The 24,304-nt window shown below is 33.7% G+C and overlaps 5 protein-coding genes across 5 annotated transcripts; all 5 read right to left on the reverse strand.

Moving 5' to 3' along the window:
• Positions 1–2,008: 2,008 nt before the first annotated feature.
• Positions 2,009–3,741, reverse strand: LOC105800248 (uncharacterized). Its single transcript, XM_012631256.2, has one exon. The coding sequence runs from the start codon at positions 3,101–3,103 to the stop codon at positions 2,177–2,179; it is 927 nt and encodes a 308-aa protein (XP_012486710.2). The 5' UTR covers positions 3,104–3,741; the 3' UTR covers positions 2,009–2,176.
• A 258-nt stretch (positions 3,742–3,999) lies between these two features.
• LOC105800249 (expansin-A18) lies at positions 4,000–5,216 on the reverse strand. The gene is made up of 3 exons (XM_012631257.2): positions 5,007–5,216; positions 4,562–4,877; positions 4,000–4,490 (listed from the first exon to the last, which is right to left on the reverse strand). The coding sequence occupies exons 1-3, from the start codon at positions 5,179–5,181 to the stop codon at positions 4,178–4,180; spliced, it is 804 nt and encodes a 267-aa protein (XP_012486711.1). The 5' UTR covers positions 5,182–5,216; the 3' UTR covers positions 4,000–4,177.
• A 708-nt stretch (positions 5,217–5,924) lies between these two features.
• LOC105800250 (nudix hydrolase 14, chloroplastic) lies at positions 5,925–8,552 on the reverse strand. The gene is made up of 7 exons (XM_012631258.2): positions 8,227–8,552; positions 8,022–8,127; positions 7,665–7,742; positions 7,426–7,518; positions 7,180–7,272; positions 6,632–6,730; positions 5,925–6,410 (listed from the first exon to the last, which is right to left on the reverse strand). Exons 1-7 carry the CDS (start codon positions 8,484–8,486, stop codon positions 6,183–6,185), a joined length of 957 nt encoding a protein of 318 aa, XP_012486712.1. The 5' UTR covers positions 8,487–8,552; the 3' UTR covers positions 5,925–6,182.
• An 8,256-nt stretch (positions 8,553–16,808) lies between these two features.
• Positions 16,809–18,879, reverse strand: LOC105800251 (geraniol 8-hydroxylase). The gene is made up of 2 exons (XM_012631260.2): positions 17,934–18,879; positions 16,809–17,593 (listed from the first exon to the last, which is right to left on the reverse strand). The coding sequence occupies exons 1-2, from the start codon at positions 18,837–18,839 to the stop codon at positions 16,988–16,990; spliced, it is 1,512 nt and encodes a 503-aa protein (XP_012486714.1). The 5' UTR covers positions 18,840–18,879; the 3' UTR covers positions 16,809–16,987.
• A 1,678-nt stretch (positions 18,880–20,557) lies between these two features.
• On the reverse strand, positions 20,558–23,057 carry LOC105800252 (geraniol 8-hydroxylase). Its single transcript, XM_012631261.2, has 2 exons — positions 22,018–23,057; positions 20,558–21,483 (listed from the first exon to the last, which is right to left on the reverse strand). The coding sequence occupies exons 1-2, from the start codon at positions 22,912–22,914 to the stop codon at positions 20,878–20,880; spliced, it is 1,503 nt and encodes a 500-aa protein (XP_012486715.1). The 5' UTR covers positions 22,915–23,057; the 3' UTR covers positions 20,558–20,877.
• Between the last annotated feature and the right edge of the window lie 1,247 nt (positions 23,058–24,304).

Raw genomic sequence — 24,304 nt, forward strand, 5'->3', positions numbered from 1 at the left:
AATTCTAAAACAGACCCTCAACAAAAAATAGAAAAATCAATTAAACTGTAATGAAAATTTAAACTCATTTAGACCAAATTTACCCCTTAAATTTTAGGGTAAACTACAAAAATAGTCACTTTGTTTGCCTCAAATTACATTTTAGTCACTTATGTTTGAAATGTTACGTTTTGGTCGCTTACGTTATCGTTTTGTTACGAAGTAGTCACTCTACCGTTAAGCTCCATTACCTCCCTAACGGTGGTCCTACGTGGTAGTCCAAACGGGTTTTAAATGCCAAATTGGATGTCCAGTTGGCATTTAAAACCCATTTGGACTGCCACGCAAGACTTTCGTTAGGGAGTTAACAAAGTTTAACGGTAGAGTGACCACTTCATAAGTGACTAAAACGATAACGTAAGTGACTAAAACGTAACATTTCAAACATAAGTGACTAAAATATAATCTGAAGCAAACAAAAATGGTTGTTTTTATAGTTAACCTAAAATTTAACTATTCTATACGAAATATATTTAACCATTTTATTTATTTAAAAATTTTAACCGGAAAAAGTGCTTCATTAAAAAACACCAATCAAAATAAGTGGGTGAAAAAAGAGTGCATCCCACATTCATCCATTTATATAATTAATTATCAGTACATTGTCAACATTCAACAAAGCAAATCTACCTAAATAATGAGTTGGTTGATTATCAACTAATATTGCATGCAAAAACAAAATACCTTTAAACTCTCAAGATACAGATTTAATAATTCTAACTAATTATTATAGATTTTCTTCGGTACATTAAAGTGGATGGTGAGCTTTAATAGTTTTATTCTTTTTAGGTACATTAAACCAAAAACTTTGTGCTTATATATAAACATTATAGATTTTCTTTTATAATTATATATAAATTTAAGAGATTTCTTAGGGTATTCAATTGGTATATATATTATATTTACAATAAATTGATACCATCCGCTTAAGGATGGCAACTACTACAGTATTAAGTCAAGATATAAGTTGCATCATGAATCTTAGGACAAGCTTCTTTGAAGCCTTAACACCATTCAGAGGGTGAGGATGTTGGATTGTCTACATGTGCACAAAATCTAATGAATGAGGCATTATTTTAACTCTTGTCTTTCCCATAGGTACGATGAATTTGTGGAATCTACGCTACACCACCTCAGCTCTTGGGTTTTCTTCCTGCCTTGAATCGTGGTCTGATCTTGGACATGCTGGAACGCTATAAATGCTTCTGCTTTTAAGGAATCAATATGAGCCCGATTCAGGTGTGGAAGCTTGTTAGATCCATGCATAATGAATTCAGGGCCCAAGGATTAATCACCATCTAGAGACCATTTAAGGAAAATCAGACATAGCCAGCCAACGCCCGATTTGCCTTGTGGCTTGGTTTTGAATTAATTAAGTGAAATGACTGACAATTGGCGGTTGTTGAAATCAGTTAATCGCTCTGAACAGTTGTTGCGGTGTTCTTTTGGAGGTTCATGTTATCTTACTTGACATTCGAATGTCAAGTTTCATCATGTACTGTAAGAAGGAAATAGCTTAGAGAACCACAAAAAAAAAAAAGAAAAAAAAAGGAATGTCTGACTAATTAGCTCTCTACCTTGTTGAAAAAAAGTACAAATTTCAATTTGTTTGAATATAATAGACACACACGCCAGTGCTGTTGCTCATAAGAAGATGTGGCCACCACCAACAATTTTCAACCCTAAACAAAACTTCAATTCGAAGGCTGTTCGCCTCATGATTGTGTTTGACCCACAGGTGACAACCGTGATTTCAGCCAACAGCTTCTCAACCACTAGTATAATATTAGATTTTCTTTTTCCACATTTTTTATTGGAGATATAACAACATTTTCTATACCATGTCTTCGATAATATGAATTATGACGAAAAGGAACAAGGAAAAAGCAGTACCCAAAGTTTTCTTGCTTTGTTGATGTGATCTCTAATCTTTAAACCTAAGAAATTGTTCAACGTAGAGAGCAAAGTGTTCAGAAAAAGATCCCGGAATTAGCATTGTCATGTTCCAAGACATGGAACCTATCAACATCTTTGTGAGCAGTTGATGGATATGATATACTTAATAAAGATTGAAAGATTTGGGTAATACAAGAGAAAGAATGATCATACATTTAAAGAGAATCAAATAACTAAGGTTTCAAGAAGGATGATGAGGTATGTACTGATATTCGATTGTGGGCGTTGTTCGAGTGACAGAAGCTATTGGAGCTCTGAAATGTCCAACCATGGATACCTGAAGAGCTTCCTCTTCATATGCTCTCCTTTCCATTTCCTCCATTCTAGCTTTCTTCTTCACCTTAATAAACATTGCCACCAAAAGCAACCCCAAGAGCATAGCACCCAATGCAGCTCCTATCGAGCTTCCGACCGCCAGTTTCCACCTGCTTATCTTCTTCCTCACAGGCATCAAGGGCGGCGACTCGACCACCAAACCGAAATGGCCATCCCTTGTTGCAAAACAAACATTGGGTGACACTTGGTTTTTCAATGTAACTTTGCCATCCCCTTCGAAACCAGCACACAATGGCCTCATTGATGATCTAGTCATGTTGGAAGCCATTGTAATGTTGCTGAAATCTATTTTAATTGGCTTTTCCCTTGCAAGAATCCCAAGCTGAAAAGGGCTACCAAAACTCACATCACTGCCTGCATTATAAGCTAAAAGCCCCAACACAGGTGACACAAGCTGGTAACCTGATAGATCATAGTTTGCATAATACATGGATGACCAATTATAACCCAAGGTTTGTCTCACCACAATGACTCTCTCAGCACAAGGCTGAACAGTCACACCAATTCCCAAATGAAATTCCTTAACTTTTGCACCATATCTACGGAGACTCCCACATCGAAACCTTGCAGTATCGACTTCGATGCCGGATAAGTTTGCAGGTAAATGTACAGTGTGTAAAGTACCTGTTTTGAAATGCCTGTCAAAGGACTTTACTGTGTAGTCCCTAATGAGAAGATCAAGAAGGCGAGCTGATCTGATCCCATCAGCTTTGGTTGAGGGCAATGATGCCAATGAAAGGATTATCAATATTAGAAAGAAAGGAGAGCCCATGAGAAGGGATAAGCTTTATGTTGGCTAGCTGGAAACTGGTGTATTGAAGGAACTTGATTTTTTTGTGAAGTTGCAAAGAGAAAAATATGATGTGTTTTGGGAGAAAGTTTATAGATGAAAGAGGCTTTGAATTGAAGAGAAAGGAAGTCCTGGTAAAAAAGGATAAGAAAGTTCTTGTTTTTCCTTTCATAACGGGGGGTCTTGAATGTGAGAACATCAGGCATTTTTTATCTGCAGTTTTCTCCAATGGCTTCAATTTCAATATCAGTTTGCCGCAGTGGTCAATGTAAATGCGGAGTCTTGGAGTTTATCATCTGCACAGTAAAATTGACCCAATACTATATGATTCTCAAGTGGGATTTTGGAGTTTAAAGCAAGCAAAAGGCACTTGTGTTAATTAATTCCTTTGAATTTGCCTAAAAGCTTGTGGAAAATGAAGCTTCTTTTTGGCTGTGGCATGGAAAAAAAAGAGAACTTCTAGGCCAGGGGAGGATTAAGGTTGGGAGAAATGATGACCCTTTTGTATCATTTGGGGGCTCAGTACTCGGTTTGTTTTGTCTTTAACATGTTCTCCACTTTAATCAAGTTTGTGGGTCTCTTGTAGCTTAAACCATATGGCATCCCATCCTTTCCTTTCCCTTCCCATCACATTTCTTTTTATCCCTTTTGAGTTAGTCCACATGCATATACATGTAGAATAAAGGCAAAGGAAATAGCAGCATAAGAGTCAAAATCATAATGATCCCTAATATTTTTCTTATCCCAAGCTAAGCCATATAACATCCCTTTGCAGTTCTCTTATCCCTTTGAGTTGGTCCACATATATACGTCTTGAAATAAAATAGAAAGAAATATAATTTGTGCTTATTATGAAGCACAGTCTTTCGATCCAAAAATTATGTTCAACTAGTTGATATAAGATTGTTTCTTTTTCAACAGTACAGAACTGTAGTAGAGCTGTTCCGAACTAAGGTTGAATTTCAAGAAAAAGGGAAAGCCGAGAAAAAAAGAACAGTGAAATAACCAAAAAAGAAGAGAAGATAATAATTGTCCAGGCAATTCTGAAGTAGTTGTTTAATGGAAGTTCACATCTGTCTTGTAAGTTGACCCTACATTCCAATTTTCAGGTGCAACATTCCAAGCTATGATGGTTTCCTTGGTTGAATATGAAGTAAGCTTGAAAGAAAGTGATTGGCCACCAAGTGTGGCAAATGCCTGAAACGAAGCTCCCCAGTTATGGCTCATGTTAATCCACCCTGTTTTGCTTCCTTTGACCCACATGTTTGCAATGTCACCACCTCCTCCTACGTTCATCACATACACCAATAACCAATACCCATTGCCTTGGAATGAAAATCTAACCCCTCCTGGCCTCTCACAAGGTACCCTACAAGGATTTAAACACATATTTCAACCGGTTCATGTAATCACTTTTAAGAGATCGAAGATGTTGTGTACCTTCGGTACATGACGGGGACAATGCCAGCTTTCCATGTTGCGATTTTCATGAAAGCAGGCTTGGACATGTCGAAATGGGCTCGAGGAGGGTTGCACCAGCCGCCATTGTTGGATTCTTGGGCCCAATTTGGAGGGCAAATGTTGGTTGCTGTCACTGTGGTGGATGGAACCCCAGAGTAGCACCAAGGTGAGTCAACACACTTTATTTGGTAACAAGTCCCACAAGCAAAGCCATCGTTGAACAATGTTGTGCTCAGTGCAGCAGTGTCTGTACCATAACCATTGCTGAACAAATCCCCGTACCCACAAGCTCCTCCTATAAGCTCAGTAATAATAGAAAAAGATGATTGAAGATAATTGCAGATATTGATATTCGAATTTTAAATCTGCAATATATCATTTTAAAGATGAAACGGATATATAATATAAAAAAATCGAAAAGTACCCATTGTTTGAGAGGCAGATTCATCGCCATAAAAGGTGGCATGGGCAGCAGCCCAAGGGCTTGATTGGAAAACCGGAACCGCAACCGCAACCGCAAGGGAAGGTTTGCTGATGATGGCAAAGGTTGCAAGTGTCATAAACAAGAACTTAAAGCTCCATGAAGTAAAAGAAGCCATGGTGAGACAAATGAGAATAGTGCCTATTTACGTACATATGTTTTCCTCCATATATATATATATGATGTAGTTTTGCAAACTACCAAACTGCAGGAGAAGATTAAATGAAACAACTTGAAAGCCATCGTGACAATCACGAAGATAAAATTCCCCAAAGTCAAATTCAAATGTTTTGGAAAATGGGTGCAATGCTTCTTCCCTTGGATGATTATGAACGTGCTTGCACCTTTTATTTTTCCTTTTAATTGAATCACATTATCAAAAATAATTTTAAAGGTTTATTGTGGTTGAATGTGATCGTTGCTCATTTCATTCCTTAATTACGTGATCGGATAATAAAAAAGTCCTCAATCACGAACTAAATTTTAATGATTCAAGGTGATTTTCGGTTCAGCCCTAAAGGATTGCTTAGCTTCAATTGATTAAAGTTTTTACTAGGGCCTTCGTGGCTAAAAGACGAACCCTTTCCAGTTCCATGTCTCATCAATTGGTTAACACGTTCTTTTATTCTTTTTACTCAGTAAATCAAATCCAAATATCCTAATGTTTGATCTGATTAGCTGACAAAATCAAAGTTTTTTTTTTAATTTTCAATTACTGAAAAATCATAATTCAAACTCAAACTTAAGCATAAATAATCAAATCAAGAATCAAATGAAAATTAGGTTTATTTTGGCAAAGTTTGAAGATGAGAGCCAATGTTGTTTTTACTAATGTAAAGAAGCTTAAGTGAACCTAACGGATTGAGTTCAAACAGACTTTCTATTATTATTTGGAATTAAGTTAAACTTTAAAGGCTAAACTTGGTCCAACATTAAGCGATGAATTAACAATGGAGCTCAAAACCAAACTTCCTACTGCAGTTTTACACGTCTATTACAGGCTAAATATTTAAACTCGATTTCTACGACAATTGGTGCCCATGATTCCATGATCTTAAAACCACTGACTGAATTAGGAACAAACAGAAGCCGGTAATGATTGATGTTAGCTGGTTAGGATTATTGTGGTAATAATCCTTCTTTCTTGGCCATTTCATAGATTGCAATTGCCATGAGTGCCTTTGCATCAGGTGTCGTGTGCCAGAGTTTCTCATATGGAACTACACGAACCTTGATCAGCTCACCGTGTTTGACACAACCCGTTTCTTTTCCTTCAAGCTGTGTGATAATGTTTTTATCAACACGCCCTCTGTACAGAAATAGCCCAAGTTCTTCATCACAGCCTCCCTAACATGGAAAAGACGAGAAATAATTATCACAAAACTAAGCTGAATCAAGTCATGACATGACTAAATGTCCCGAAAAAGGACTATCGGAACCTTTTGAGGGTTTGGGACTGTAATGCAAAGATTCCAAGCAAATAGTGCACATCATGGATCCATAATTAGATAATCAAAATTATACGCAGTTAAGTACGGAAAGAACACTCATCAGCACTGCCAACATACCGGAGAAGGAAAAACTTTGAATCCAGTAGATGGATCAAGGAACGCAGTGAGGTCAACCATGTCTTCTAGTTTCAATCGAATACCTATCTCCTCCTCAACCTATCAGTTTCAAAGCATTAAAAAATCATTTGTATAACAGAGGAAAAGAAGAAAAGGTAAAAAGAAGCTAATCCTACGGAGTTTTTAACAAAATGTTATGTCAAAAATAGTAAGTTGTCTCAACTGAATGGCAGAACATCAGCATATCTGTAAAGATAACAAAGGCTGGAATATAATCTATAAGAAAAACCAGCAAAGTGGAGAAATGGTCTCATAGAAGAGACTTGGATATGGAAGAGTAACGACTTAGACATCAAGAGGAAACGAGATGGCTGGAAAAGTACATTCCAGTTCATTAATATACAATCTTGACCTAAAAAAGGGGTAAATTTCATAAACTAAAGTGAATCATTTTACAAACTTTATAGACATGTATAATATGTGTTTGTGTTTGTGCATGTGCATGTGCTGCAAAGAGAAACGGAAAGAGAGAGAGAGAGAGAGCAGACCTCACGAACTGCAGTGCCAACAAAATCACCCTTGTCATCATCCAACATTCCAGCAGGCAATTCGAGAACAACCCTCCCAGTGGGGACCCTAACCTTAGATAAGAATGAGGAACTCATTAGCTTTGGACGAAGTATATATATTTAAATAGCCAGCTTCAAAAGCCGATCTCTCCTCTGCTCAATTGTATTATCATACTTGATAGACAAACTGCTTAGAAGAACAATTATACTTAAACATTTCTCTACCTGTTCGGTGAGAACAGCATATGTTGTGCCCTCGGACTCCAAAAGAATTAGTACAGTTACAGCTGGTCCTCGTGCAAATACTATACCTGGAACCTTAAGCATGTTTTAGTTCATAAGAAAAGACATTCAACAATTGCATGAATAATTACAACAAATGCTCCAAGCTGGTATTAATAATCAATTCCAATATCAAGCAGCTTCACATGTTTAGAAAGCTATTAAGGAAGATGATCAAATACCTTCTTTCCCGTTCCTTTATCGATAATATCAGCTTTGAATTTGAGGAAGCCGATTCGCTTTCCAAACATATCAACTCCCTGTTATCAAAGAAAACAATCAATCTAAACTTCTGTCATCAAAGGAAAAACGTGAGTACTAAAGGAGATATTTGACATTTCCTTGTACGCTTAGCAAGTCCAAAATTTGCATAAAACCCACTGCAACATCCACCAGACATAGCTTCCTATAATTTATTTAAGTAACAATTCTTCCATGATTTTCAGTACGAGAATGATAAAAACAAGTAAAAGTAAAACAAAAAACACCCAAACCAAAAGACGCAATTATCAATGCAAGTATTTTAGACGGATAGATACCTGAATAAGCACTTGAGTTAAAGTCATGTACCCATTAGCCAAAATCCCATTTTCACACTCCAGATTCTTTAACCATTGTCTAAACAAAGATGATTCAATAGCGGCCCTGTAAAATTCACGTTCATGAATGATCAAACAATGGGTTCTTACCCATTTCGAAATATCAAAGAACTAAAACCAGAAAAGAAAAAAAAAGGCGACTCACCTGAACTCGGAATCGGACAGGCCAGAGGCGGCAAGGACTTGGACAGGTTGACCGAGTTGAGTGGGCAAGGAGATGGTGTGAGTCAGGGAAGTTGATGGCGTGGCGGACATTCTGGAGCAGAAGGGTTTGGGTGGTGTGTGACGGTGAAGAAGCTGAGCGAGAGGAAAGGAAACGACAAGTCGCTTTGGGAGGGCGAAAGCAGACAGAGGCATCGGAGACCGGAGAAGATGAGTCATGCTTTTGCCTATCTCTGTCCACATTCCAGATTCCTCTAGGCATCTAGTTTAATGTTTTTTAAGGGTAAAGTACATGATCGGTCCCCGAACTTTAAAAAATTACCATATGATTTATCGATTCCTTATTTTTTTTGATCATCATTAATAGTTTGACGAAAATCTCACCTGGCAACAAAATTAGCCGTTAAAGCACACGTGGAATCCATATAATTTTCTCAAAGTATAAATTAGTAGATTTTTTCACCCTTAAATTATTAGACATTTTGAATATTTGACCATCTTTCTCTTTCATTCCAGCTTTCCTCTTTTGTCTCCCGCTTCCACCACCACTATCGGTTCCAGCAGCAGCGTCGCCTGTTCGCCACTCATGCCGAATCCGAGATTGGCTCTCAGTTCCTCTTTATTAGTTTGACTGTTCCTTCGAAAACCACATTTATATCATATGAGATGTTTTTATGGAAGAAGCAATCACTTGGCGAGCTCCAAGTATTTGTCACAGACAACCTATCCTATCCTACTAAACGTTTTCTTGATCTCAGCCATCAAATTCGTAACTAAATAACATTGACTTTCGCATCGTTTGCCTCCATAAAGGGATATGATAAGCAAGATTTTTATTGTAATCCCATTGGGGCTATTTGCTACTTTTAGATCCATTCAAAGTCTTGTATTTCTTACCCCTTCTTAGATTGTGTTCTCATTTGAATTTAAGGAAGTTGCTTCAGCCTTCATGAACTACAAGCTGGTTGATGACAAATGGATGTCTTTCTATGCTATAGAAATTTAGAAACAGAAATCAAATGGTTTTCAGGTCTTTGACTCAGCTTATCTCACAAATGGGTTCAACCGTTTGGTTATTTTTGTTGGCTAATATCGTAGCAGCTGCAATTCACCTTGATGATATTAACCCCAGATTCACCAATTTGCACACAGTTGGTAATGCAGAAATATAACTATTTTACAATATGATGATTTAATTGTGCTTTTCAGAATCCTATAAATAAGATTCATTTCTCCTTATTTTTTATACGTAACAAAATCTGAGCTTCTCTCATTCTTGTTGATTTTCTCATCCTTCCTTTTTCTAAAACTTTGATATATTACTAAAATTACATAAAAGAAATTTTATCTAGAATATTAGATTTTAAGTGGGATCGCCTGTGACCCTTTCAATCGTTCCTGGAAATTTAATCTAGTGTGATTTTTTTAACAAGTATTTTCCAACCTAGTTTAAATTTTTATTTTTATCTTATTTCATGATTCTTCAAAAAAAAGCAATACCAATTCTTCCTCATTCGGGTCTATGGATTTAGAATCATTGTGTTAACCTTTAGGGGGGGCGACATCCATTTCTGATTACATTGATCAGGGCGAAATCGCTTCTAAAACAATGTTTCTCCACAGTGCAATATTTATTTATTCCTTATTATTTGTATTTGTCAGTGCTAACATTTTTGTTTTGTAGTAGTAATTATCCAACAATTTAAAAGCGAATTACCTACTACTGTAGAAACAATATCTCTCGTTATTAAAAAATGCATCCCTAATCTGTCCAAACTCAAACCACTGCATGGAACCAACTACTGGAATCTTCCGGAGCATAAGAAATGAGACATGTCCTTGGAGAAACTGATCTGCCACATGAAAATCGAGGAAACCAACTGTCTTAAAGATAAGGTTAATTGTCACTGCTAGTGAATTATCTTCTAAGGCTAACCTCGTGGAATCTTCTATTGGTCCTAATCTTAACAAATTTAAGAACGTTGGGAATCAAAAGAAGAAAGTCAAGCCTCAATCCAAGAAGCTTGCTAACTTCAAGAAACCGAGAAAGAATCAAACGTCCAACAACCCGGTGAGTTGTTATGTATGCAACAAGCTAGGACACAAAGCATACCAATGCTTTCGGCGCTCTGGCCGCTCTGGGAGTCACAATCAGAATGAGAACAAACCACTAGTGCATTTGATTGAAGATCTAGACGAGGTGATCACCATTGCCGTCTCCTAGGTCATCCTAGTGGAAAATAACATTGAGTGGATAGTAGACACATGCACTTCTAACCATTTCTACGCCAACAGAGAAATGATCACCGAATTTGAGAATGTAGCTGAAGGTGAACAAGTCTACATGGGTAATTCTAATAATTTAGAAGTACTCAGTAAAGGAAACTTTTTACTTAAGCTTACTTCTGACAAAATACTTGTTTTAAATACTAGTTTAATGCATGCTTTATTCATAAGTCCACCACTAATCAAATTTCTACGTAAAGCAGGATCATGCAAAATATTATTTAAAGCAAGTGTTTTGCCAGAAATAAGCTTAAGTAAAATCTTTCCTTTACTGAGTACTCGTCGGATTTGTGGCCCTGAAACCACAGTTTCTGACACAATAAAAAATGAGCTATTACACATTGTTTCTACAGTAGTAGGTAAAATCACTTTTAAATTGTTGGAAAATTACTAAAAAAAAAAAACTTTAGCACTGATAAGTGCAAATAATAAGGGAAAAATAAATAAACAATGCGTCGTGGAGAACCAAGGCCTTAGAAACGATTTCACCTTGGCCGATGTAATCGGAAATGGACGTCGCACCCCTAAGGTTAACACATTGTTTCCAAATTCGTACACCCGAATAAGGAAAATAGAACGCAATTGATATTATTCTTCTTAAGTTTATGAGAAATAAAATAAAAAATAATGTTAAAAGTGCTGGAGAAATTTAACCGAAAAAAATCACCCAGGTTGTGCATCATACGGATGTGAAGTTTATTTCTTTGAATCGTGATTTAGATGAGAAAACAATCTTCAAACTTTGTGACATCAGAAAAAGAAGACAAAATATACAGACTTAAAAAATCTCTATACAGTTTTAAACCAAAATAATAAAACTATTTGGGCCAATAAATGATAAAGTTATGGGGTCAAATAAATTTTAATTAACGATTATTATTTAAGCTTTGAAAATGTGTATTTTACCTTACACGTTTTAGTTTTTCTTTCAACAAAATTCATCTATTAATTTATAAGCAAGTGGGTAAACCGCTTGGACTCAAAAATTGACTATGTATACCTTGTGAAATGTGACGTATGGTTGGTTGGGTTTATTACCATTATAACTTTTTAAAAGAATTTCTTATTTTAATGCATTATTAAATAGTTTTAAAATTTTACTTTTAAATTGAATTTTTATATTTGTATATATATATATATATTAATAAATTTAACTTTCAATTTTACATATTTATTTAATTTGTCCCTAACATTTTAGTAAAAGTAAATTTTAAAAATAAAATTAATAAGACTAAAGAGTCAAAAGACCTTAATAACAAATTAAAAATACATAAATTAAGGAATTTTAAAATTTAAAACTATTAAAAATCATAAAATTTATAAAAAACTATAAAATTTTAAACTTATAAAATTTTTATTAAAAATAACAATACCAACCCAATAAATGAGTAGGGTTGAATTTTTAAAATTTTATAACCATCCGATTTTAATGGGTCAGTATTTTTATTTTTAATAAAATTTTATAACTTTTTATGATTTTCATTCATTTTAATTTTAAAAGGTTTTAATTGATTTTTTTAATTTGTTACTAATGCCTTTTGACCTTTAGACTTATTAATTTCAAAATTTTCTAATTTACTTGCAATATAGGGTAGGGATCAAATTGAAAATGTACAAAAATTGAGGGTTAAATTTATTATTATATTTTATATATAAACACCAAATTGTAATGAATGAGTTATTTTGTTCACTCATCTTACGGATAAGGATAATTTACCTATTTTCTCAATAGAAGGGCTATAATGCAATCCAAGATATAGTAAGGGGTTTTGTGGTACTTTTACCAAATTTAATTATTTTACGGCGATATTTAAGATTTTGAATTTTGATCCAAAATTTACGAGGTAAACTACACAAATAGTTAGCTAACTATAAACTTTTTGTAACGCCCCTAACTCGAATCCGTCGCCAGAATAGGGTTACGGAACATTACCGAAATTTATAAATTAATTATCAGACATTTCGTTTCATCTAGCATTTATATTTGAAACCAATCAAAATTAAAATATTAATGAGCCAATGCTGGCCAAATTAACTTATACATGCCATTATAACCAGAATCAAATCATCCAAAATTACCGATAGAACCAATGGATAGTGTGATATATCTTCGACAAGCTTCCAACCCAATCGAGCTTTTGATAATCTGTAGGGTAAATAAAAACAAATACGTAAGCAATGAATGCTTAGTAAGCTCGTATAGTATTTAATCATATTAGTTCATTTAAAATATGAAATCTATAATATTCATCAACTCACAAGGTGAAATAATCCACAGTATCACCTAAACATATTATCCCAAGCTTAGTAAGATTTTATATAACTTTAACTCTTCATAATTTTTTTTTAAATTTTCATTTGTATTTCTTTACTTTCCACGCTTATTCCATATGCATGTCACACAAGTCATAAACATATCATTCAACCATTGTCATAAGCTAGTGCATTTAACCAAAGCCTTTCCCGAACTAATCACATGATAAGTCATTTGATAAGAAATTGCTTAATTTAAACCTTACCACTTTTTCATGAGCACTAGCATATTTTCACTTAAATACTTACCAATTCAACTAATAGCTTGGCACTTGCCTAAGCATCAAACAACAACACTAGTTAGTATACTTGCACATATTACATATAATTTCAACTTTGATAAACTTATTTTCTTGACATGTCATACTTGAGTTATTTACTTGTCTCCACTTACATAATTTTCATATATCAACATATCAAGATATTGATTTAAATACATATCATAATACATATCATTCTTTTACCATTTCTTCATATTCATATATATATATATATATATATATATATATATATATATCATTCAAGACAACTCTCGATATTTTACCTTTCGGAGAACGACTTACGGATATGAGTACATCATTTTCAGACGCCTGAAGGCTGAACAGAAGCTCATGAGAGCTAAACAGATAGTAAACATGAAAGTCTGCAACAAATGCTGAACCTCGATTTACTTGGGTAATTTGCCGTCAATTCATCCTTTACATTCGTAGTGCCATAACCCAGTTATGGTCTTATCATCAGAATGCCATAGCCCAACTATGATCTTATCATCATAATGCCATAGCCTAGCTATGGTCTTACATATAAACACTATCATGGTCCAACCATGGTCTTACGCTCATAGTGCCATAACCCAATTATGGTCTTATCTGTCAATTCATCCTTTGGCACAGAACGATTGTACTCAATTCCGCGTTCAATCCAAACTGAATATTAAATTCGATAATATATTTCCAATAATAATTCAATTCCATGTTTTCTATTACCCTTATTATTTCCCATATTTATCCCGTTGAATTTCTCGAAAATTCTATGAATTTTCAGAGGTACACTTTTAGCGTACAAATCCGGGTCTGTCAGTTCATATTCATGTGCACACATTTCCATTTCAGATAGCACACTCCCGCGAACCTCATCCTTACAGCGGAATTATCAGTCCATGCTAAATCCCCTGTAATATAAACTCATAGAGTATTGTCGGGATTACTAGTCCAGGCTAAATCCCCTGCAACGACAATTACTCTAATGAGCTTGGATCTGAATTACCAGTCCAGGTTAAATTCAGACCCTAATTCGGATTAACCGTCCGGGCTAAATCTATTATCTACATATTCTTCGGGAGGGCTATATCAGGATAGGATCACCCATCTAGGCTAGATCCTTTTTATCGTCAATTCCTTTTCAGAAATCCATCGAATTTTCCTTTTATTCAACTCGGATTTATTTTTCCTTTTCATCAAGAATATCAATACTTCATCAGTTATCATACAATGAACATCCAAATCATATTCACATCAATAAAAATATATTTCAAGCATTTAAGAATATAATTCAAGTTACACGAACTTACCAGGCTAAATTGTAAGAATACCAAGATATAGAGGCATTTTGGTAATTTTTCATTTCCCTCGATTTTCTACCCGATCTTGATCTAAATTAATATTTCATTCGATTTATTAATTTAAATAAAAAAACAATTCATTTCATGCAATTTGGTCATTTTTGAAATTTTTACAAAATTACCCTAAATTTTATTTTTATTCAATTTAGTCCACGAGTCCAAATCATGCAAATTAACCATTTTAAAGCAAAATCATGCTAGCAAAATATTCATATATTTTCCTCCTCCTCCTCTCCATTCCACATCCTTAATGTATATAACATGCTTATGTGTAATATTATCTATAATTCTACTATTTACTTATGTTCGTATCAAAGCTGTCCACGTGAGTCATAGTCAATAAATTATTTATATCTTGAGCTACGGAACTTCGAATTAAGATCCGCTAAATTTATATGAAACTAGACTCACATATATTCTTACCATAAAATTTTCAGAATTTATGGTTTAGCCAATAAGTACAGTTTATTCTTTAAAGTCATCCCTGTTATGCTATCTGACAGTTTCGATCCTTCTTCACTAAAAATTAATTATCTCCTCGTACGGGATTCGGATGATGTTACCGTCTGTTTCTATTGAAAATAGACTCATTAATAATTTTAAACATATAAATTATAACCCATAAATATTTTTATGCAATTTTTTATGATTTTCCAAAGTCAGAACAGGAAAAATTAAATCATTCTGACATTGTCTCACCAAATTTATTATATCTCATAATTTACAATTTCATTGCTTACACGTTTTTCTATGAGAAACTAGGCTCAATAATATTTAATTCCATATTTTGTTCATCTTCTAATTTGATTTTTACAATTTATGGTGATTTTTCAAAGCTAGCCTACTAGTGTTGTCTAAAACTATTTTAGTGCAAGATGTTGATTACCAAGTTTATAACTCCTTGTTCCTTTTCTATAATATTTCCCATCACTTTTCTTATTTCTCTTCACTAACATATCAAGAACATAAAATCTTATATAAGAAAACTCTACTATAACATCATTTCCATGTTTTTCAATAATATCAAACTTAAAATATATTGAAATCTTACATCTAATAATCTTCTAACTTTCTAAATTTCAACATAAATCAAGTAGTATTTATCTCTAGGATTCCAAAAACTCAAAATTACAAGAAAATAACTTAATTTAACTTACCAATTAAACTTGAGCTTGAAATCTCTAATTTTCCCTTTATCCTTCTTTCCTTTTCTTTCCTTCCTATTTTCGTTTGCTCTCTGTTTCTTATTTTTTGTTTTGTTTCTTTCCTTTCTCATTTCCTTTATCTTATTTACCTTTTATAAATATTTATTACTTAAATAAATATTTGTATTACAAATGTATACCTATATATTATTACATTTGTATACTATTATCACCATACACTTGTCTTTCTTTAATTTATAATAATAATAAAATATCATTTAAAAATTAAATTAAAATGTTAATAAACTAATATTTTTAATTAATCTAAAATATCTCTAACATCATCATTATCTTCTAGATTTCTCTCTTCTAATTGATCATTTTGCGCTTTATGATCTTTTAAAATTGCATCTTTTAGTCATCACTTAATTTGATAAAATTATGATTTAGTCCCTCATAATTCTTCACCTATTCAATTTGGTCCTAATTCATCCATTTTCCTTAATTTCTAGATCATTCCACCCTTAAAATATTTTTATTATTGGTCCTTCAACTTTTTCATATTTACACTTTAACCCCTCAAAATTTGAATATTTGCTCTTGGTCAACAAAAGTTTTCTCACTTTTGCGATTTAACCCTTTCTTGCATTAATATGTCATAATATACTTCCCAATGTTGACATAACTCAAAATTTCCCTTTTCGTCACTTTATTTCCTTATTTTACTATATCAAGGATACTATCTTACTGTAATAATTTTCGGGTATTACACTTTTTATATATTATATATTTTGTGGTTTTATAAATTTATTTAAATTTTTAGAGTTAGTACCAAATTGAGAATATATGTAAATTTTGAGAGTTAATTTTTAAAATTATAACTAAATCGATATAATATATAAAAATTGAGGGCTAAATTTAGTATTATACTAATTTTTAATAGCCATGTCAACTTATCACTTGTGATTTTAACAGAGTGACTAAAATGACCACACTATGTAATATGAGTGTTTAAATTACAAATTTTTATTTTGAATGACTAAAATACACAATTTAAAATATTAAATCTTAACTGATTGGAAAGTAGAGTAGATGGAATATGAAAATTAAATTAAGAATATGTTTCATAAGTCTCATATTCTGAAGTGAAATCAGTGAGAAGTGCATGATATGATAATATCAGCAACACCGAAATAACAATGATAGAAATAGACAAGCTTGTGATCATTTGTCTGAATAAAGCCAAAAACAAGCTACGAACATTTTCACTTGGATTTTAAACAGGTTTTTCAGATAAGAACAAGGATACATTGTCCTAAGAAAAGATAAAGCCAATAACAAGCTACGAACATTTTCACTTTGGAATTTAAACAGGCTTTTCAGATAACAACAGGGATTGCTTGCAAAGGTTCAGCCATTTGAACGGTGAGTCCAAACTTCTCTTCCATGTTCATCTCTTGTGGTGAGATCCCACCTTCAAGTTTCCAATCAAAAGAGTTAATAAGAGATCCTAACATCAGATACAACATTCGATTCGCCAAAGGTAATCCTGGGCATATTCGGCGTCCAGCTCCGAACGGAATCAACCCAAAATCCCTACCTTTGACATCAATTTCGGACCCCAAGAATCTCTCTGGCATAAAACTGTTTGGATTTTCCCAAATACTTGAATCTCTACCGATGGCCCATGCATTAACCAACACTTGTGAACCCTCTGGAACGTGGAAACCACAAAGGTCGGTGTCGGAGCCAGCTCTACGCGGAAGTAATAGCGGGACTGCAGGATGCATTCGAAAGGTTTCTTTGATAATTGCTTGCAAATATGGTAAACTATTTATGTCTGATTCCTCAATTGGTTTCCCTTTACCGATTACTTGATCTAATTCTTTCTTGACTTTAAGTAAAACATGTGGATTTCGAAGTACTTCTGCCATTGCCCACTCTAATGTATTTGATGTCGTATCAGTTCCGGCGACAAATAGAACCTGTCATCTAACATGATTAAACCAAAGATCTAGCATTCGTAATGAATAGATGTCAGGATATCTTTTTTTCTAAATATTAATGTGTAAAGATAAGGCGAGAAGAATATTTTATAACCCAATCACGCCAAGACAGTCTGTTTCATACATATCGATACGCAAGACACTATGAGAAAAAAAAACGAACTGGAACCAGGCACGCTGTCCCCCAGATATATTTTTGTGATTTAACGAAGAATTAGCAAAAAAAAAAAATTGGAGATGAAAAACTCTGGTTAGCAAACATGAATTATAACTGGATCATTTATGAAGAGAATAATTAAAGGTAGATAGAAAAAATTACCAGAAATAAGTGTTTGATATGATCTTTATTAAGTTCTTCGATATCGCCTTCAATGATGTCGAGAAGAGTATCCAAAACATCATTTGATGCGGTATAATCTGGGGATTTTCTTGATTGCTGTCTTTCATCCATCATATTGCCGAAAAGTTTAAGCAACTTGTCGGAATGAACAGTCATCCGGCGCCGTACACCTTGTGGATCCATCTTTCTAAGCAAAGGGAAATAATCAGCCAAATTAGGCTTCCCTGCCTCTACCATGATACTGTAAACTGTTTTCCTGAATACTTGCGCTCTAGCTGAATTTGGGTCAACCAAATCCACTGAAAACATAGTGTTGGACAACAAATTAATGGTAGTATCAAAAGCAGCTTGGCCTATGTTAATGGCTTCACATTTAAGGCAACTTTCGCCAACTTTAGCAATCAGTTGTTGAATCTTGTGCCGACGCAGGTATTTATTGGCATCGAGTTTCAGACTAGAGAAAATATGGGTATTACCAACTTTGCGAAGAGTTCTCCAAAGCGGCGACACAGGTATCCATGGCATCCCAAATTCATGGTGTTGGCTGGCTCGAATTGCATCCACAATGGTTCGGTTGCAGAATATAAGGTCCTGTTTTTGAAGGATCTCTTTGGCCGTTGTTTCCGAGGAGACGACGACGGTGATTAAGCTGCCGAGTTTGAGACTCATAACGGGGCCATGAATCTGAGCAAACTTAGCCAAAGACCTGTGGGGTTTATCCCCAAGATCGAAGAGGTTGCCGAAGATTGGAATCCGGCGTGGACCAGGCGGGAGCTTGCGTTGGCTTGATTTATTTCCATTTTTAATGGAGAGGAAAGCTTGAAACAGAAACCAAGTCAATAGCAGACCTAGCAAGGAACTTGCTAACAAATCCATTTCTCTCATTCTCACACTCGCCAATACAGGCTAAACTAGCTCTCACTCGTGGGATATTATATCATATATGTCGTGCACAGTGTCTGCTGTAATAGTGTGGATCGGATGGGTGAGAACCACTTGCGGGTAATTTTTAATTTTTAAATGCATCAATCTAGGGTTGATGTCCTTTCATTTTCGGGTTAAATTATTTTTTGGATTCCAACTTCACAAATTTTCTTAAAATATAATTTTTTCAAGACCTTAAACGTTATAATTGTTATCCAATTGAGTTTGAATTTATTTTTATCCAAGTTACACTTTGAATTTAGTAATTGTTCTTATATTAGGATTTAAATTTTTTTAATCTAAGTTAAGTCCTTAAAAACTTTAATATGAGAACAATTGTGAAGTTTAAGGATTAATTTGGACAAAAAAGTTCAAGCTCTAATGTGAAAATAATTGCCTAGTTCAAGCCCCAATGTGTCAATATTTGCAAGTTTAGGGCCTAATTTGGCAAAAAATATAGTTCAAGCCCCAATGTGAGAAAAGTGGTTAAGTTCGAAGAAATTAATTTAATCTCTAAGCCATCCCTTATTTGTTGGGAGAAAACGCATTCATTACGGATAGTGATACATACTATATATATTTCTCTAATTCATCATTTTTGTTTTATTTATCATATCATTTAAATGCAAACTGTCAAAGGTCGTACCGAGCTAACGAAGAGACCAATTAGAAACATATAATTAGAGCTTAAATAATTTGCAATTAAGTTTCGACTTTTCATCTACTAATTACAATATTATTTAGTCAATGAGTTATTCCACTAATATACCATGACTAAGCTCTCCCCATTATATACCATTACGAAAGTAACTTATCAAGTGTACATCTAATGACTTTGTCATATATGTGTTACCCTTATAGGATATCCTTAATTTCTTTGGGTTAAATCCATTCACCTAATATGATCATATTTTATCTCATGGTAATCATTATATCTAATTTCATGAAAAGGCAATTACTAATGTATAGTAATTAAATTATTCATCCTAAACAAATGGCTCATGGCCACGTTATTCTCCCATCTATCATGTAATGCCTATGAGACTATATCATTTACCCTTTTATTGGACTATGAATTCTATTATTGTAAATAAAGTCATGCCATGCAGAAGTCTTATAGCCGACGTACCAGCTTTCAGCTCTACTACCAACTGTGTAACAATTCGTTTTCAGTGGTACCGAAAATGATGATTTTGAAATTCTATTTTTCGATAATCAAGTTAGTAAATATTAATAAATAATATTTACTAGTCTACTATAGAGTTATATTAAATTTTGGTCCAAAATTTTTAGTAATCATATGGTTAAATAGGGTATAAAAACTAAATCATAAAAACCGTAAAAGTTAATCGGTGTTGATTTTTATGTTTTAAATTGTAAAATAATATTATAGGATGGATCAAAATGGAAATTAAGCCATAATGCTTCACAGTGGACTGTTGGTGCTAAATGTTTTAGAGAAAAATAAGCTTTTTATAATGTTAATGCATTAATAATATAACAAATTATTGCCGCGTCTTCCTACAAATTGAATTCAAGCTTCCTAAAGAGCTTAGGCCTAACCGATTGCCTAACCCTGTCAACAGCTTTCATTGAGAAGCTGGAGCTTTGTGTGGATGCCAATGAACCCAAATGGTTTTCTATGAGCCATTCATTTGAAAAATAAAATAAAATTATAAAATATTTTTTAAACGTCTTTTTATTGCTTGGAATTGGATCAAAAATGGTTTTCTACGAGCCATGGTCAAAAATTGTACCGAAATAGCAGAACTCTCTTTCTATTTTTAAGTTGAAGTGAGCGATAAGTACAAGATTTTTTGAATAAATCTTTATTTGCTAGCAAGAAAAGAAATGATAAATAGAGGACAATATTAACAACTCTAAAATTATAATGATAAAAACATACCAAATTTTCTTTAAAAAACATATAATTTTTTATCATTTGTCTGAAAATTAACAGGGGTGTCTAAAGACTAGAAAGTGTATTTGAATTGGATTTTCAGACAAGAACAGGTATTGCCCGCAACGGTTCCGCCATTTGAACTGTGATGGCTAACTTCTCCTCCATGTTTATCTTATTTGGTGAGATCCCACCTTCAAGTTTCCAATCAAAGGAGTTTATAAGAGACCCTAACATCAAATGCAGCATACGATTCGCTAAAGGTAATCCTGGGCATATTCGTCGTCCAGCGCCAAATGGAATCAACCCAAAATCTCTACCTTTGACATCAATTTCACACCCCAAAAACCTCTCCGGCATGAAACTATTAGGGTTTTCCCAAATGCTTGGATCTCTACCAATGGCCCACACGTTAACTAACACTTGTGATCCCTTTGGAACTTTGAAACCACAAAGGTCCGCATCGGTGCCAGCTCTGCGAGGGAGTAACAATGGGACAACCGGGTGCATTCGGAAGGTTTCTTTGATGATTGCTTGCAAATATGGTAAATGATTTATGTCTGATTCCTTGATAGGTTTCCCTTTTTCGATTGCTTGGTTTAGTTCTTTCTTGGCTTTAAGTAAAACTTGTGGGTTCTGAAGTAATTCCGCCATTGCCCACTCTAATGTGCTTGATGTTGTATCGGTTCCAGCAACAAATAAAACCTATCATTTGACATGATTAAACCAAATATTTAAGATTCATATTGACATGATGTCAGTATGTTTTTTTTTGATGTCTCGATGCATAGAGATAATACAAGAAAAAAGAAGTCGTATAACCTAACAATAATGATGTGGAGTTGCAAATTGATGCATAAGATGACATGAGAAAATTTTAATATTACCTAACAGTGTCAAGATATCTTTTTCGTCTTGCATGCACATTAATTTATTATGTAAGAGGATATAAAAACACATCTTATAACTTGACAACATGGAAAAGTTGTCCTAAATGCATCTCCTTCACAGCATCTACACATCAATGCATGAGATGATTTGGAAAAAACATCTTTAAGCACAATGATGTCAAGACGTATTTTCTGGCTCACCTATGCATTGATGTGTCTTATAACCCAAGTATGTCAAGACATTTCTTCCATGTTGCCTATTCAATGATGCATAAATGAAATGGGGAAAATGTTTTATACCTAGCGACATGAATAAAATAGAAAAGGTATAGGAAGACAAAATGATTACCAAAAATAAATGCATGACATGAGTTTTATTAAGCTCCTCAATATCGTCTTCAATAATATGAAGAAGAGTATCCAAAACATCATTTGATGCTGTATAATCTTGGGATTTTCTTGATTGCAATCTTTCATCAAATATATTTCCAAAAAGATTAAGCAAATTCTCGTAACGAACAGTCATCCGACGCCTTACTCCTTGTGGATCAATCTTTCTAAGCAAAGGGAAAAAATCAGCCAAATTAGGCGTCCCTGCCTCATCCATCATCCCCCTAACTGTTTTCTTGAACTCTCGAGCAATAGATGAGTTTGGGTCAACCAAATCCATTGAAAAGACAGTGTTGGACAACAAATTAACGGTAGTATCAAAAGCAGCTTGGCCTATGTTGACGGCTTCACCTTTAAGACAACTTTCGCTAACATTAGCAATCAGTTCCTGAATCTTGTTCCGACGCAGGTATTCGTTGGCGTCGAGTTTAATACTAGCGAAAATATGGGTATTACAGACTTTGCGAAGAGTTCTCCAAAGTGGGGACACAGGTATCCATGGCAGCCCAACTTCATAATGTTGGCTGGCTCTAACAGCATCCACAATGGTTCGGTTACAGAATGTGAGGTCCTGTTTCTGAAGGATCTCTTTTGCAGTTGTTTCCGATGAAACGACGATGGTGAGTATGCTGCCGAGTTTAAGACTCATAACGGGGCCATGAATCTGAGCAAACTTAGCCAATGATCTGTGGGGTTTATCCCCAAGATCGAAGAGATTGCCGATGATTGGCTTAGGCCATGGACCAGGTGGGAGCTTGCTTTGGCTTGATTTACGTCCATTTCTAAATGAGTTGAAAGCCTGAAGCAGGAGCCAAGTGAAGAGCAGACATAGCAAGGAGCTTGTTAACAAATCCATCTCTCCCTTATTCGTATCAAAGAACGGTCTCAGTTTTAAAGGGATGTGAATGTTAGTGAACGTTAGTCAAAACATATGCAGGACTTCGTACATGAAAACCAATCTATAGTGTTCCACACGTTAACAATGTTGAATTCAAATCCTATATATATATATATATATATCTCCAAAGTAGAATATGTCTCGTCCAGCATTGCTTGAGTACTAAGGGAAGGCATGCATGAATAGCGGAAAGTTGAATACTAATTTTATTAATCAGGATAAAAGAAAGATTTAGTACTTGAATTTTCATCTTTAAAATTTTTCATCCTTCAAATTTTTCATCCACTTTAATTTTGTAACACTAACATGTATCAGCTAAGTAGAAAAAAATCTTTTAAATATTTTGTTTACAATTTTATATTCTTTTTAGGTTTATTTTGTACGCTATACAATTTGTCACTCAATTATTCCTAACGTTTTATTCTAGTTATCTATTTTTTTTAAATTTAGGTACTAAACTTTGTATCTATTCTTATTTTGATCACTTGTCGTTAAATTGATAACATAAATATAATAGCATGACATTTTTCTAACTGGTATAATAACACATTTAGTTATCAATACTTATGCATTCTACCAATTTGAAGCTTGTCATTTGTGATTTTGATGGAAGTGACAAAATGACCAAACTATATAATGTAGGTGCCTAAATTATAAACTTTTCATTCTACGTGCCTAAAATAACTTTTTTTTATATAATTGGATGACTATCTACAGTTTACCCTATAAAAAATATATATTGTGTTGTATAAATTTTAATGTGTATTTATATCATGTTCATATTATTTTAAAATTTTAAAATTATTGTTTCATATCATGTAATTATATCGTACCTATAATTATTAAATACAATGTTAATTATAACATATCAACATTTTAATTTGAAAAATACTAAAGATAATAAAAATTAGATGTAACTCCCCAAAATTCTATAAGATTAAAAGTAATTTCTATATGCAATTATGTTAGAAAGCTTATAATGTTAGAAAACCCATAACTAGAGGCATGCGCAATGCTTGTAACGTATCCAAGCAAAAGGAAATTTATTTCCTCAATTCTCGCATAGTAAAAAAAAAATTAAGCCAGAATTAAATTATATATTTTATGTTAGTAAAAATATAATTTTACCATTTTAATAGTTTATATTTTTATAATTTTTAAAGAATAAGATTAAATTTTTATTATTTTTGGGAAGCTAAAGTGTAATTTTATCATTACTAATTTAAAATTTTATAAATTATAAATTACCTAAATAGAAAATTTTTCATTTTAGGGGTCCGGCACCTACCGGCCCCCTAGCTCCGCTACTATTTATATCTTATATTTCTCTCCTTTTATCTTGTTATTG

The sequence above is a fragment of the Gossypium raimondii genome, chromosome 9 (assembly GCF_025698545.1).
Source record: "Gossypium raimondii isolate GPD5lz chromosome 9, ASM2569854v1, whole genome shotgun sequence".
In the NCBI taxonomy this organism is placed as follows: domain Eukaryota; kingdom Viridiplantae; phylum Streptophyta; class Magnoliopsida; order Malvales; family Malvaceae; genus Gossypium; species Gossypium raimondii.